Source organism: Grus americana, chromosome 7, assembly GCF_028858705.1.
Source record: "Grus americana isolate bGruAme1 chromosome 7, bGruAme1.mat, whole genome shotgun sequence".
In the NCBI taxonomy this organism is placed as follows: Eukaryota; Metazoa; Chordata; class Aves; order Gruiformes; family Gruidae; genus Grus; species Grus americana.
In genome coordinates, this window is record NC_072858.1 from 29,325,048 (window position 1) to 29,342,094 (window position 17,047).

Below are 17,047 nucleotides of genomic sequence, written 5' to 3' on the forward strand. Positions count from 1 at the left end.
TACTATTTATAAAGTGATAACAAGATTCTTGTGGCTTTTGTTACATCTGCTTTTAATTTTAAAGGCATTTTAATCAGTGTGCTGCATGACAATATTTGTCAACACCAGGTGAATAGGACCTCTAATACGATACATCCTGTTGAGACTAGTTAACAGGCTGGACTGGGAAAGAATATGCAAACTCGTTTCTCCTCTCTTATCAGAAGAGATCAGTTCCCAAAGTGACATAGATATTGCTGGTGTAGGTGTTACCTTTAACCATGACATCGCTTTAAACCCCTGGGCAACACTTACACCCTTGGGAGTATATTGCTGCTGAAGGGAACCACTTGAGCTGAAAGTCTGAGACTTTCTCTACATTGAATTTCCTTCTGCTCAAGGGAGCAAAGCAGTTGGGTTCAATCAAGAATCCCTCATTTTTACTGGCTTGCAGTCAGGAGCACTGAAGTGACTTTTTGTCTCCTGGCCTTTTCTTCCCCCCCCCATATCCTTGTCTGTTCCTCCCCCTTCCTTTCACTTGACACCTGTCCCTACCTTTAGAGAATGAGATAAGCAGAGAACGCTGTCTCTGTAAGAGACGCAGAGCAGAATATGCCTGCATGAAGAGGGCCCGAGCAAGAATCAAACCTCTCCTGGGCAGGCAGGTGTGGGAGAGCTCCTTTGCTGCAGGTTGCTTTCTGGAGTGCTATCGGTGGGGTTTTGTCACTCTAGTGAGTATAACTGGAAGCAGATTTATCTCTGGGTTTTTTGGGGGTTTTTTGGTTTGTTTTTTTTTTTTTTTCTGGAGTCGTCATGCTGCAGCAAATTTTGCGTGATATGTATATTGACCCTGAGCTCCTGGCAGAGCTGAATGAAGAGCAAAAGCAAATCTTGTTCTACAAAATGAGAGAAGAGCAGCTGAGGCGCTGGAAGGAGAGGGAAGAAAAAGCACGAATGGAAGAGGCCATGCTGAGAAAGACAGCGAGGTGCAAACAGAGTAAGATTTGTGACCTCCTTCTATACTTACAAGCTGGGGATGGTGGGCAGGCAACTGACTGCGGGGCAGCGTGCATCTGGAAGAGATTACAAGGAAGGGTGCCAGTTCTCCCCATAGGCAAAAAGAGTCTGGGGCAGCAAAAGCACCATGTTCCTGCTCCTTGTCTCTCAAGGCTGGTTCTTTCTCCGGGGGCATAGTTTAGTGTGGGAGTAAGTGGAATAATTTTGAAGTGCTTCTTTCAGTCAGGAGTCACTGCTCATGTTCTCTCAGCAGTAACAGATGTACCATGACCAAGTTTCCCCTCCATTGCTAAGGCTTTTTTCTTCACTTACCATCCACACCTCTGCCCCTCAGTCAGGCAAAAGGCAGTCTTGCCTGTGCTGTTGAGGTTTCTTGGCTTGGCATTAAATGTTTCCAAGTGCCTGGAGTAGGAAATAAATTCATGAATTTGAGCTTGTTTTGAAGGGCTGTTTATGAATAAGATGTGACATCAGAACAGCCATACCATATGAGACTAAATTTCCAACTGTACTAGTAAATAGTCTCCAAAAGATTATGTCTAGGGAACATGATAACAGTGGGGTGAGTGTGGAACCTCCCCGCCCCCCCAACCAAAAAAATAAAACAAATGTGTTTTCATGCAATATGAAAACTATGGAGCTCCTTTCACAGGCTGTTATGGATGTTAAATGTGTGTGTGTTGACTGAAAAAGCAAATAAGCAAAATCATGGAAGAAAACATCAAAAAAGAACTTCTCCAAATGTAATTTCCAAGTGTCTGGTCTTGGGTCTAAGTGGTTTGGAATAAACAGAAATACTTATTTCCTTGCTCTCTTCTCTGAGCAAGTGGCTTCCAATTCTTTCCCCATTCACAGGATGAAGTTTTTAGGCTGATGCAAGACAGAAAACATTTTTGTCTTGGAAATGTAGTGGCAGTGATTCCTCATTCAACAAGGAAATGTCACAGAGATGTGTCAAACGCTCCCTGTGAAATACCAAAGATCTCATCCTATCTTTAAACCTATTACAACTTGAATATTCAAAATTTCTAATAACTTTTGGTAGCTGATTATGACAAAGTGCTCTAATAGAAAGTGCTTTATGTGACTCTGCAGTCAGTGTTTAAGGTGTTGCTCATCTTAACACATTCATGAAAGAAAGCTTTGCTTGGAGCACCTCAACACAGATTCAATTTGCAGACTTCTTAAAATGTTTAGAGCCTCTAAAACCTACAAAGTGCCCATTAGATAGTTAACAATTCAAAGACTATTAATAAAGAAACGTGTTTCAAAGCAAAATTAGTTTCTAAGACTCACTTGAAGCAAAGCCCTTTATTAAATGACTCTAGAGTAAGTTACAATGGTAGCCTTAAAATGAAAGGGGAATGTTTGGAACGCCCTAATCAGCTGTAATAAGAGTTTAAAATGTCCGCTCACAGATGGCAAAGTGGATGTTGGGAAACCTCATTCTGCTTAATTTCTATTTTCTTCATGTTAGCATTTTTTACTGTGAATGGTGCTCTCCTAAGAGGGGTGGCATCAAAATAGCTTCTCTCATACAGGATAAAAGCCTTGTTCACTTTGATTTGAAACTGAGAAAAAATTAAAAATGCAGTTAAGCTCCACATACCAAAAAAACATTATGTGATTGAGATATTCTGTATTATGGTCATTCTTTGAGGAAGACAGATGCAGAAAAATCGAACTGCAAAAATATTTGTCATGATTTGTCACAGTGTTGACACCTAGATTTCCATATATAAATTATACATTAAACCTGTTCAGCCTCCTACTACAGGAGACCATTTTCTGGGTAATTAATTTTCTGATTTATAAAGAATAAGAGAAAAGAGAGCAGCAGAGTAGCCTATAGATTATATTTGCTCTGACAAAAGTATTCACAGATACACACGGAGTTAAATTTCACAATAGCCTATTTCCATTTTCCCTTCTTAAATTGCCAATTTAAGGTATTGCTTAGGTTTGACTTTTGCGCACTGTTAGAAACTTTCTGCTTCCTTCAGAACTGTCCTAAAGAACTGATCTTACTGATTTTTTTGTAGTGAGAACTATTGGAATTAGATTTGCAAGTTAGGCATTTGGTTCTGCTGAAGTTATATGTTGACTTCCGTGAACTGATGTGGGCAGAGTTACAAAAGACAACTTCCACCTTTCAGGCATGCCAGTCATTAACTATACAGATACTTGTAACTGATTTCTACCGTACGGTTCCATAATCTAATGGTAAATGGTCTCACAGTGGAGCTACTTTCTTGTTAAAAAAAAAAAGTGGGAAAAAAGTCAACCAGAAATTATGAGTCTCAGATAGGAATTACTGTGCAGTGTTTTTGCCTATATGACTCAAAGGGTCAGAGCAGATGACTGTAATAACCTTTTTTTATCTTAAAATGTGATATTTTTTTTTCCTAAAAGACATTTGGCAGCAACTTTTGGTTTACCTTGACGCTGCTTAGTTTTCAGTTTTCATTGATGTATAAGCAAGTTTCCAAACATTCTCCCCCTGCTACATGGCATAGAATATAGAGTATTTTTATTCCTGTTTAAAATTAGTGGCTACCAGGAAATTTAAGCTGCTGCAATCACATGTTCTTTATTCCTTTGAAACTGAGGGATTTGAGCAGTTTCATCTGCAAGGTTTTGTTTTTGACTTTCTACTGCATGACACAGGTTTTATGTTTGTGCTATTTTGTTGAAGCCAAGAGTTACTCTGGCTTTAGAGACCTTCATAGCCCGACATATAGTAGAATACAGAGGTGAGACTTCAATATCTCTAATATTGTGCTGAGTTTCTGAAATTTTCTAGTTGATGGAAAAATGTGTATGTTGTTTGTGAATATGACATAACATTTGTATAAAATATTCTTTTACTATTTTAATTGGAATTATCTTTATAGGACTACCTCTCAAATCCTTCTGTTTTCCTCATGGTTTGAATAGCTACATATGAAAACTTTTCCCCACCTCTTTGGGATGGGATAGGGTGAGATAGAACAAAAGGACTTAATGATAATGGGCACTTCTCTAATTAAGATGCTCCAAAACATGCTCGGGCTTGATCTGGAGCCCTGTACCTCAGTTGGTACAATTCTCCATCAATTCAAGAGCTTACCTGCAATGGTATGTGTGAACCCAGCAGCATGGCAAAAGAGGTGGATTTTTCAAAACAGAGCAGTGATTGTGAATCCAATTTTGATTTTCTACAGTGACTTGAGGATGAAGGGTTCTTGTGCAAGGTTCAGACATGTTGCCTTACAGAAACCACAAGGGCAGAGCTGGGGAGGAAAAAAGTGGCATATGCAGATCAGATTGGCCTTGTGCTAGAGTTAAAATCATCAGCAGCGTGTTTAGGGAATGGTTGTCAGTGTGATCATTTTTTAATTGGAAACTAACTAGCAAAGGCCCAAAATCTACAGACACTTTTGTAGAACTGCCACTGAATGCAAACTGTCTATAAATGTCCTATTCTCTATTATGAAATTTGTTTCTTAGAAAACAAAACCAAGACCAAACCAGGAAATAAGATCTAAGTTATTGAGAGTGTTCAGCAAACCAAATAGTGTAACAGTTTGCGTAACTAGTCTTATTCTTCATTTCTGAAGAAAATATTAGTCACCTCCAGTAAATGCTAAACTGAGCCTGCTTTTCCATTTGGATTGTTTGGTTTCATGTGTCTTGAGGAAAGATTAAAATTGAAATTTGTATCAGGATGACTCAATGCTAAATTATTTTTCTTCAGGTGAGAATAAGATATTTTCAGATTATTCAACAGTTTTAATTTCCTTCCCTTTTTTAAAAACACAGATCAATCTCTAAAAGTGTATAAACATCACTTCAGAATGAAATACTTCCTTTAGAAGCTATTAAATAAACTGTTCCTATGTTTTTGCTGTTTGTACCTTGCCTAAAAATATTAGTAGAATTTGAACATCGTGTGGGTTCTCCCAAAACTGCAGCACTTAGTGAACTTAAGGTAAAAAAAAAAAAAGTATTCTGTAGCTTTAATTAAATAATGACTGCTGGCTTGTACTGAAATAGCTTCACAAATGAGTTGAATTCTTGGAGGTCCATCTCCAGTTCATTTACAAATTACTCCTGGGCAGATCTTTCAGGAACATATTTTCATTGTAATAAAACAGGTTGCCTTTTCTTATTGTGCTAAAATCACTAAGGGAAGTCTCCTCAAAATTTCAAGATCCCTTTGGGATTTGCTGTGAATTGACTGACAGGCAGCTTTGCAATTAGCAAAGAAACATATTTATTTGATTAGACAGGAGCCCTTTAACCGGTATAGCTGGGTTGGGAGTAAGTGAAGGACCCTGCCAATTTGGATTTTGACTCTGATGCAGTATCCAGAGCTGTCAGCGTATCCAAAATGAGATCTCAAAAACTATTGAGCATTAGGTACCTGAAGGACTGCCATGTGGGAGGGAAGACAATGCTGGTCTGCTGCTGCTTATTCTGACACTTATTCATTGCGATCTGCAGCTCATGATGTTCAGACAGGAGCTATTTGTAAACACTCTTATTTACCTGGCCTTAACGAGAGTAGCTGGGAGAAAATTGGGCTTATCACAGCATGGCTAGAAAATAATTTCTTGAAATGGCATTTGTGTTAGAAAATCATTAGAGAATAGATGAAGCTATTTAGAATCAAGTATTTCAAATATCACAAGTGGATGGCTGGAGGATACATCAGTGTCACATGTGAAGGCCACAAGTGGGCGTGTGTTTCAGTGTGTGTACGAAGGGTGAGTGCGTGTACATGCAATGATGTTTTTTATGTTTCTGAACTCAGAAAAGTATTCCTCATTTATACTAAGGCCTCTACACACCCTGGTAATGCTTAGCTAAGATTTTGTGTCCTACAGAGACGTGCTTCTGGCAATGTTCATTGTCTCTTTTTGTATCATTGGATATGGGTCTAAACCAGAGACATCGGACTCGAGTGCTTCTGAAATTTCTCACTGTATGTGGTCTTGGATTCTGTAGAGCCCTGTCTTTCGTTTCCAATTCAGATACCACTGAAAAAGTAACATGAGAACATTAGTGAGAACTTTAGAATAATTTTTATTAGGGGGCTGAGCCAACTAAGTTGAAATCATTGGAAAAGTTTTAATGTAATGTTCACAACGTGTATAGCAGCTTGTGATATGATGCAGTTTTGTTAGTGCTGTATACCTTGGGGCCAGAACTCAGCTGCTCAGAGCTCGTGCTCAGTGTGGCTGTGTACTGAGGTACAGTTAAACAGCAGCCTCTAAACTGTCTGTTCACTCCTCCGAACCTGGGGCTAGTAAGAGACCCCCAACTGCCATATGACCTAAATATGTACCAGATGGAACAAATCCAGAGGGACTTGTCTTCCCTCCCAGCATTAGCCATAAGTCTGTGCTTTTTAGTCTCATATCCTGCCCTGCAGCTGACTTCTCTGTTTTGCAGAAAAGAGCAGAATATTGCTGGCTACCTGGGCCTTATTACACTGGAGGTTTCTCTTGCACACGTGTTATCCTCAGCGCTCCTGTTGTGTGAAGCATCTGGCATCAGCCGCTTTCTGAGAGAGGCTGCTGTGTTAATTGAGCCACTGGCATGGAGAGTGTTCCTGTGTTTCTCTGCGGCGTTGTGTTCCTCAGCCTGTGTGGACGCAGTGGTGTTAGATGGGCTTTCTTGGACGTACTGGTGCTCTGCTAATGATAGGAGGTTGTGACTGTCTGCAAGCTCGTGAATACTTGATATGGAAAGAAAGCACCACTGCGGCCAAGGGGAGAATGGGATTTGCCCAAGCTAATTCAATATTTCCTTGCTGATTTTGCCGGTTTTTAGCTTAAATGACTGAAGCATTCAAGGACAGAGGCACCAGGTTTTGATAGCAGGATTTGGAAGGCATGGGAAGACTCAATGTATTCAAGTCAGCAGTGGATTTAGCCAGATGGTGGTTCATTAATCTTCAAGTCCACTCGCGTGCTGTGGTCCTAGAAAATCTCACTGCAGTGGTATCGTTCTCCCTGCTTTTGTGGTCTTGTGTGCCTGATAAAAGGAGTGGGTGCAAACCTGCCACGCTGTGTTAAGTAGGGGAGTCTGGTGCAGAAAGCGATCCATAGTTCTCTGTTCATTCTGTGACAGAGAACCCTTATTCTTCTGCTTTGAGTTTCTGCAGACCCTGAAGTAGCCATGCAGACTTGGTTTTGTTTATTCTCCAGCAGTGGGAAAACATGGATGCTTTGTGATAGCTCTGTGTGAGAAACCAAGCCCTGTAAATAGCTTTTACTCTTTACAAGACACAGTTGGGATCAAGAATCAGAAATTACAGTGCTATGTTCTTGACTTTTTTATGAAGAAAAAAATTATCAAATGAATTATACTGATGTGAATGATTTTACAATCTTCGACTTTGATCTGATGTGTACCTGAATTTTTATACTGTTTACAGTGAAAGGGTCATTAAAAATGGACAGACAAGAGACTACCTCTGGATTGTACACAGAGTTAGAACAATGTCTTTAAGAATAAGTTCTGAATGTTGTCTCCCGGTTGAAAGTGGGCAAATTACAAAATTATGTGTAACAGCATGCCATGGCCAGGGAGCCAAGAAAATATCTGGGACATACCAGAGACCACATAAATACTACTTTATTTCAGTGTTTGGTTTTTTCTTTTTTTGGTTTATAATATGGAAACCTATATATACGTAGTGCATACATACATACCATGGGGTAATGCAAATCCATTTACCTTTGAGCGTTATATACAGTTAGCTTTGCTACAGTTGTTAATTACCATAGTCTTATTTGAGTAACTGTTTCCTCCCTTAATGTTTGCTCTCTTGCAGTCACTCTTCCTTTATTTGATCCTGCAGGGGTATATTGCAGCATAATTATTTCCATGGTAACAGGCTGTAATTCCATAAACAGAAGATTGAGTTTGTTATATGATCAGGAAGCAGCTGGAGAGCCATGAAGGCTGATTTTTCAGCAATGCTGAGATCCTGCAACCCTTATTGATATATTAATGTAAATCAGCTGAATTTTTCTCCCTCTGCAAATCCTCCTTTAAATAGAAAGACACACAACACAGTGTTGAAACTGGAGGGTGTGTAAACTGAAATGTTGGGGGGATGCTTGAGAAGTTCAGAATTTTTCCAAATTTTCCTGTTTTAAGAATTGAAGTGACTGGGTTTTTTGAATGTATTCTTGGAAGAGAGGGGTTCATGGTCCTATGACTGTTAGCAGGGGCAGACCACAGAATTAATTATAGCAGATCTTCAGTTTATTGTGGGATCATGTTATTTTCATTACTTTCTTCATTACCACCTAATTATTCTGTATGTATTTTAATGGATTTATAGCAGTTAATGTTCGGAAAAGTGTATTCTGTTCTTTGAACAGTGTCTCAGAAACATTCACAGTAATTTCCTAGGATTTCTCCTTAGAAAGAAGCAAATTATGTATGTGTATTTGTGTGTTTGTATAAAAAAGAAATATAATTAAATAAAATACTTGTAGTGGGTAAGCTCAAGGAACTGAGAACAGCCTAAAGCTCATATTCTCGCTTTCATCCTAATCAATGTGCTTCTAACACATGTCCTGCAGCTAGTGAAACTTTGAATGGAACCTCATCTACCCTGCAGACTATCAAAATTCAAGCTTCTACTTTAAAGCAAGCCATAAAAATAGTTTGCTTGCAAAGCCAAGAGTAAAATTTCATGTAAAACACATTGTGTTTAGACTAAAGTATACTGGATATCTAAACTCCAAAAGAAAAAAACCCTGCAAACCCACAACCCTACCGACACTCCAAACTCCACAAGCTACAGTTTATCTGTGAATGACGAACATAAATCAGGCTGATCAGCTCTGTCAGCAGTGAATGCTCGTGCAGCCTATTTCAAATGCAGAATAAATTTCAGGGGCCTTTTTCTAGTGCTGAGAGAGGAAAGGAATATTTTCTGAAGTGAATGTCAAAGTATATATGTATGACTACAAAGCTTTCCAGGGAGTGAGGAAAGTCACTTGCTATTGCAGAGATCTGTAGCTTCCAAGCAGGAGAACTATGGTGGGAAGCCCAGCCTCAGAGAAACAAGACTGTTTGACAAGACCGTCAAAGGAGAAACAGACTCCTTTGACAAAGTTTCAGCAGACTTTGAATGCCGTTCCACGTTTCTGAGATTATAAATCAGTGATCTTCTAATTTTCTGAATTTACACTTGACACAGCCTGTAGTATGCCCTGTGAGAGCGCGGCAGGCAGGGTTACTTGTTGTTCTCTGCTCCCTGTCGTTCTGCGGGACCAGGCAGGCTGTGGCCAAGGACGGCACAGCTGGGACACTTGACACCTCATCAGGCCTCTGGTCCTTGGAGCAGGTCCCTTGTAAACGCTGGAGATGGATCACAAATGTGTTAAAGCAATGACAAACAAGCTTGGAGGAAGGAAGGTGACTCCAGCAGTATTCCCTTTGCTCCGATTACTGTTATTTTTAAAGCACTTTTAATTAGAAGCATGTGTGACAATGAAGCCAGATATAACCCAAAACCACAAAAAGCAACGCAAACCCAATCTGTGGTTTTGCTCCTCTGTCCTGGTTAGCAGAGGCAGTGTAAGGCCCAGTTCTCCTTTGTGCAACCCCATTTGTTTTAAGCCGTGGTCACAATGTGGAAGTGTGAGCTGATTGGAATTGAAGCCTGATTTAGCCCAAGCATTGCGTGCAGCCTGGACTCCCCCCCGCTCCATGCACCTTCAGGTGCTGTTTTCCTCTCGCTCCCAAGGTGGCTGGCAGTGTTCATATTTTCTGGCGGTGTTCAGCCGTGGCAGTAGTGACACCCTGCCTACACCAGGGACTTCCTAAAGGTAGCACGAAGGCCAAGAGCAGCCTGTGGTGCTGTACAGCACAACTCATGGCCACGCTCCAGCACTCTGTGTGTGTGTGTGAGATTCGTAGCGCTGCTGGTAGGGACTAATAATTCTTATAGGTGAGAGCCTTGAGTTTACTATTGCTCTCTAGGGCATTGTTTTATACTTTCATTGCTGTTATAGAATTGACTGCATAAATACAACCAAATAGAAAACATGATTTGGTATTATTTTTGATTGTATGTGTTTATAAGTGCAAATTTGTGTTGCTGTTGCTTCAGGCTGTAGGTCTCTGAGAAAGTTTTCACTGTGATCCCTTTGTGCTGCAAATTTGGGATACTTGATTTTGCATTTGTCTGGAGTAAGGAGCAATATCCAGAAAGCAATTTAGTGGTCTCAAAGTAGTATAGATGTAGGTTTAGTATCTCCATGGGAGATACTAATTCATGGAGGAGCTACAGGTGAAATGAACTGCAAGAATTGATGTTGCCTTCTTGTGGTGCTACAGAGTTGTTGTAGACAAAAAAAATGGTAGAATACCACAGCCAATAAATTGTTGGACTGAAGACTAGGGTAAGACTTGCTAAATTATTCAGTACATTTTCCTGATAAAGCAGTGTTGTTTCTGAAACACTTTGATTTCTACTCTCCAATCCGGACTAATTTTGATGTCCACTACTTCCTAATGGCAATTATTTGCAGCCTGCCACAGTCTCTCCAGGAAAAGAAAAGTACTTTTGTGGTCAATGCATAAGACTGGGACTCAAGAGATTTAATTTTTATTTCCTGAGTCTGCGTTAGGCTTTGTGACATGGCACAGAAAGTTGCTTCTGACCAGGAAACTGCAAGTTCCTTTGCCTCTTTCTCACCTAGATTTCAAATTTGTTTAGTCAGGACCTGTCTCTTCCTTTTAGATTTAGTTGATTTTTTTCTATTTTTTTTCTATTTCTTTTTCATTTGGAAATGAAGTATGTTAACAAAATATCTTATTTTGCAGAAAAGTGTAATACTTGAGAGACCTCTTAAAGCAGAAATTATTTTATTACAATCAGTCCTCAATGGTAGTAATTCTCTGCTTGAAAAGCAGACAACACTAGTTTCCTAAAAATATTAAGGAAAATAATCTTATGTACTTCCAGCTCAGATCTTGCAACTAGTTCTACAGCTTAAAAGTGCAAGCCTGGTACCATTAGCCTAGCAGTGCTGATGCTGACCACTGTGAACTTGATTCTGCAGGCTGCAAAGACTTTCTGTATGGCAGGAATTCCATTTTCACAGTGCCAGATTTTCTCCCTGAGCTGCTTATTTCTTTTCCTGCACACTCGTTTTTGAATGTTATTCTGTGCTTAGAAACTACCAAGTGTTATGATCAGATTGTACAGTAAAGCCCATCTCCAACTTTATGGGAGTGTAGGTTTAATGGAAGATTAACATGGGAGTCGTTTGTCGAGGTAAAATAGAAAGGGTGGTTGGATATTAAAAAGGCCTTCTCTTTTTTTAAAGAAAAATGTGAATAAAGGCATATGTGCTCCAGCTGAATTGGTTTAAAATTGTACACGTGGAGGTCTGTTAAATGCTGTAGCTTAAAATTGCCAGATTGTTTGATACTATTATCTTTCAACTTGAACCCTGGATGTGTATACACTAGTGTACTTTACTGTAGTATTACAGTAGTTAGTGCTGAACCAACAATGTGTTCTACTGATCTTTTCAAAAGAGTTTTCTAAAGCTACTGACAGTAGATGTATAGAGAGATGCATTGTTTTAAAAGGAAGAAAGAACAATTTCTCAAGACATGGCTACAAATCAACTATTTGTTTTATTGGGCTGGGTAGTAATGGATAAGTTGTGCCTCTGAGAAACATATTAATAACTCTCTGGCACAGAAAACCTAGAAAGTAGCAAAGATAAAATTTGTCTGCTTACCTGAAAAGGGTTTTTTTGGTTCTCTTTCCATCTGGTAAGCTCATAAATGAGCAGTAGTAGTGAAATTGTCTCAGAACACTAGAAGTGTTTGTTATCTACCAGTTATGATACAAATAAATTAACATGAGGCATGTTGTTTGCAATGTTTTCTTTGAAATACTAGATAAAGGGGAACGACTAGGATAACCAGATTCCTCCCAGGAAAGAGGACATGGGCCACTTTTAAAACAAAAGATGCTATTGGTTATGTGGGATCAATACTCCTGGGACATCATTCCATACTCCTCAAGATACTTTACCATGAAATGCAGTAGGTGAAAACTTTGTGGGCAAATATTAATATGGCCAGCCAGTTCTTGGGAGACAGTGTTCAAATGCTGTATCCCAAAAATACGACAAATGTTGTGCTGACAGGAACACAGAAATGTACAGAATAGGAACCACAATAAAATAGATTCACATTTATAACCTGAGACATAATCTGATAGACTGTGAAAGAGCAAATGCTTTTGAGAGTTATTGAGGGAAAACATTATTAGCTTACATGTCCACCCCCCCTTGAAGTCTGTACCATTAAGCCAACACTGGGAATTCATATAAATCACTTTTTCAAATTCAATATAGAATATTAGCTTTCCTTGAGATCTGATACGTTCGTTGCCTTCAGTTCGTATTGTCAACACTTGCGAGTGTGGGTTGGCGCTGGCACTGCCTGCTGTCAGCAGCCCCAGTTCATTCCCTCCTGCAGTTTTCTCTCTTCAGTCTGGGATGTCGAAAACACTTTATTGATTGTGCATTGGGAAACTTAATCTGGTTGAATGGATACGGTCCTATTGCAGAACAACACGCAGTTGAAGGTGAGAGTAGCTAAGCTGATGCTCGTAGAGAAAGATGTAAGAAGACCAGAAGCAAGGACTTGCCATTCAAATAGGACCATGTTTCTTAACTCTTATGGGAGCATCAGAGAAAAACTACTGAGGAAAACAGTGGACTGTCCATCTCTTCACACTTTCAAATGAGACAGAATGCCTTTTAGAAGTGATGTGGCCACATAGAACTTGGTAACCTCAATATCTGGATAAGAGGGTAAAATCTAGTGGAGCGTAACACGCGGGAAGTGAGATGAGCTGCCGAGCCTTTATGGCCTTTTAGTCTGTATTCCTTAAAGTAAATCCATTGTCCCTCTCGGCAATGGTCTTTGTGGTTGAATGTCCTTTTGTGAAGAACAGTTTCACAAATTCGCAAAAAATAAAGCTTAAAAATGGATGCATAAGAGGGGTTTCTAGCAATTCTTTATTATGAACCTCTAAAATGCATAAAATATCTGAGTTATACATATACAAGCAGAAGGAAAAGACCAAACCACACTAAGTCAGGTAGCGTATGTGGCTATGAAACTCTATTCAGATAGGATCTAATCTGGTGCCCTTTGTAGTCAGCAGGAATCCTACAGTTGACTCTTGGACACGAAGGTTCACCAAATGTAGTTTATTTTGTGAAGCGCATAGAGGCCTTTTTGGTGTTTTTAAAATCGTTCTGACAACACAGTAACTGTAGATTTTCATGTCTCTCTCACGGTGTCTTTCATGAAAACTGAACCAGAAACTTAATCCCTTTGAATTGGCGATGTGAACAGAAAAGCCTCTGCAGTGTTGAGTGGTGTGCTCTGAGCGCGCAGGCTTTCTGCAGCTCCTCCTTCATGCAGTAGGAGCAGGAAATTCCTGGATTTTTTGCAGGGGTTCCCATGAAGTCTCTGTATGCTCAACACTTGATATTCTGTCTGTGCTGAAGCATTGCTAGTCGCGTAATGTCACTGGTTGTTATTGTCACTCCATCTCTTTTTCCATTCTCTTCGTTCATCCCTTGCCAAGTGAAGAAAGAAAATAGATATAGAAGTTGAAAAGGGATCATAATACCTAAATTCTGGGAAATGCATGTCAGAATTAATAATTCCTTATTTTTGTGAGACAGTGAGTCCCACAAATCTTTAAGAGAGTGTGAGAGCTGGAGCGTACACACCCTTTTTTTCTCCTCAGTGTGGTAGATTGGTTGGATCTGAAGATTTCATACAATGTCTTACTAATGTTTTATTCTGAATTATAAATTGCAAGCTTAATGTTTCTAAATTGCAGATTTCCCATCTTTTCATCTATGTTTATTGAAGAATTTGAGCCAGTATTTATATTTTTTTGTTTGTTCTTGGTGGCTGTTTCAGGTAATGGCAAACGTGTGCAGTGGCTACGTGGGAAGGATGGTGAGGTCTGGGTCTGGGTTATGGGAGAAGCCCCAGGCGACAAGCCCTACGAACAGATATCAGAGGAGCTAATAGCAGAGCGAGCGAGGCAACAAGCACAGAAGGAGGCAGAAGAACTATGGTGAGGATTTAAGAATCTGAATTCAGGGTCCACTTGGCATAATGGGAGACATGGCCTTGTAGAAAGGTGGCAGGTAATGGTGGGTAAAACTGGTAAGTATGTTTTGTGAACGTTTGCTTTCACGTGTTCTGGCTATTTTTCAGCACATGAAAAATGTAATTTTATTTTTATCGAATACTGAAAAACAAAAACCCCTTTCCATTAAAAAAAAAAGTGAAGCAAACATTTTTCTTTTGGGAAATTCTGGTAAACCATTGACCAGTTTGTAATAACTAAATATGAAACAATCTGGTTTTGAGGTTATTAAATTAGAAAAGTTTGTCGTGTCACGTATCTGTGCTCACAATGGGGATTTGGTACATAAAACCCTTTTTAAAATTGATTTGATTTGCATATTGCTTGTATTAACTCTTAGCCCAGCAGTTCAGAAACTGCTTACACAAAGTGCCATGCTGGTGTTTCCAGCAGGGCCTCTTCCAGCCTTGGGAGAGATTCAAAAGTGTTTTCATATTGTTGGGAAGTAGGCCACCTACCTCCTGCACTTCCTTTTGTAGTGCAGTACTGAAAAGTGACAGTTTAAATATCAGATTATTCTATATTATTCTTTTTTGTATGAGATTCTCCTTGCTTATAGTGATTGCATATTTAAGCAGGGATTAAAAGCTTCAACCTCTGCGTTGCTTTTGCATTGTCAGTACTAACAAACAATCCAGTGTAAGAATTTGGCAGGCATTTGCATTGATATTTGAGAGACAATAAATTCCTAATCATGCTTTGCTAGACTGTCAGAAAAAAAAAATTTTTTTCAGCTGGGGAAGGAAAAATATAGGGTATGACTCAAAGACATCCAAGAAATACTTCTTTAATTTAGAAGGTGCTATTATAATTAGTCATTTATCAAAAATTGAAAACATCTACTTTCTGGGTAGTTCCTCAAATCTGACTTGTAGTAGGTCTCATCTTAAATACATTTTAATGCTTTCCTTGAATATTTCCATGAAGTCTTACGCTAATTATTTGTTGCAACCAGTGAGCAAATATTGATCCTCACCTAAAAAAAAAAAAAAAATTCAGTGTCGTCTTATTTTTATTTTCAAATTCTTTTCTGAAGGAAACAAAAGGAGGCTGAAATTACAAAGAAATTCCGGGATGCTATGGCTCAAGAAAAAGCCAGAATAGTGGCAGAAAAATGGAAAATAGAAATAGAAGATCGGAAAGCTGCCAAATTGGAGGAGGAAAAAATTCAGGAAGAACTGAAGGTTTGTATAGAATAATTTAGATTTCTTTAATAGTGTTTTTATATGGATTCAAAGTTCTTATCACCTTCAGTGCATGTTTATTAATAAGCTTTTAAACCCAGAGTTGTAATTTTTCATCCTGGAATATACAAATAGCTACGTGGTGTTCACTAGAACAGCTGGGTGAGTGATGCGAAAAAATTACATATCTCATTCAAAAGTGTCAGGACAATCAAACTGGTTATTCAGCTCACACATTAATAGAATTGTTCAGTCAGCTGTGCTGAATGAATCATACTGGGGGAAAAAAATCTACAATTGTGAAATGTCTCATTTTCAGTTAGTTTCCTTGAACATATTCTGTGTATTTTGAATGAGTTGTTCGCATATTTAACTTGAAAATTCTGTCACTGCTTTCTTTAAGACAATGAGGAGTGGATCCTTGTCCTACTCAACATATAGGAAAAGTCCAGTTGGCTTTGCTGGGAGAAGTTCACTTGCCTGATTTTTATTGACTTCACTAATTTTCTGTGAACTCAGTTATAGTATTTTAATGTTTGTTTGAAACAATATTTTTTTCACATTCTTTTGTAGAAAATAATAACTTGAAAACTAAACAGGAAAAGGAGGCCTCTGTCTACCTTTTTCATGTTACTTTATAAAGATAAAAACTTGTTTAAATAATGAGAAAAAAATATAATTGCTTTAGCGTGCTGAGAAATTATCACAGTCTTCTGAGTCTGGGATGTGCAATCTGGGACTGCACAAGGTTGGTGAGGCTGGGTTTCCATGGAGAAAGGCTGTAGCAAAATATGACTCCTGCGAGATCTGCATCCAGTAACTTCTGTCTACACGCCTCCCCCCCGGTGATAGCTTGCTATGTCATTTTTTCCCTTCCTGGGATGGTGATTAGAGGTGTGGAAAGTGTGGACAGACTTCCCCCCTTGTCCCTCTTTGATGGGAGGAATGCTGAAAAATTCAGTGTTAAATGTATGTGGTTGGATTGCAAACAAGAGTCAGCAAGTTGTCGTTCTATAAACTGCGGGCCTGGGATTTGAGGGTGGTTGTGTAGCACAAAGCAAGGGCGGTTCTTGTAGCCTCCTCTGCACAAAGTTGCTGATTTACCTTTGCACAATTAATTTGAATTCATAGGAGAGAACAGGGCCTTTGAAATTTGATGTCGATGAGTAATGAAACTATACCTTTCAAGTGCCTTTATTAATGTATGAATAATGAGCAGAGCAGCTAATTAAATGCTCTTTCCTCTGCTTTCTGGAAAGCAAAGCCCTCTTGAACAAAGACCGATACAGACCTGTTCACTTATATCTCTGTGGCTGATTTACAGTGCACTTGATGGGGTAAATGTCCACAAGCTCACTGTTGTCGTTCTGCTTCAAAGGGACTTTTTCAAAAAGCGTAGTGAGCAACTTGTGAGACTTTTAGTGGCCAGCAGTCATATCTTTCTACTAAGGAAAACTAGTCTTTCAGTGGCTGATATGATTTAAAAGGAATGGCACCAAATTCTGCTCATTTTCATATTGATGGAAAGGTGATGTCACAGTGATCCGCATGCCGACTGTTTCTCGGGAAGTGAGGAGGTATTCTCCAGCTGTGTGCCTGGCAGGAGCAAGAATTGCACTGCTGTGAGTGGGATGAGAATTTGGTTCAGTTT

General features: G+C 39.2%; 1 protein-coding gene across 1 annotated transcript in view; it reads left to right on the forward strand.

The window, feature by feature from the left end:
- Positions 1 to 792: 792 nt before the first annotated feature.
- Positions 793 to 17,047, forward strand: part of SH2D4B (SH2 domain containing 4B) — a 60,294-nt gene continuing 44,039 nt past the window's right edge. Inside the window, exons 1-3 of the mRNA XM_054832183.1 lie at positions 793 to 976; positions 13,978 to 14,137; positions 15,249 to 15,396. Coding sequence (XP_054688158.1) covers positions 793 to 976; positions 13,978 to 14,137; positions 15,249 to 15,396 — 492 coding nt within the window. The remainder of the gene's footprint in view (positions 977 to 13,977; positions 14,138 to 15,248; positions 15,397 to 17,047) is intronic.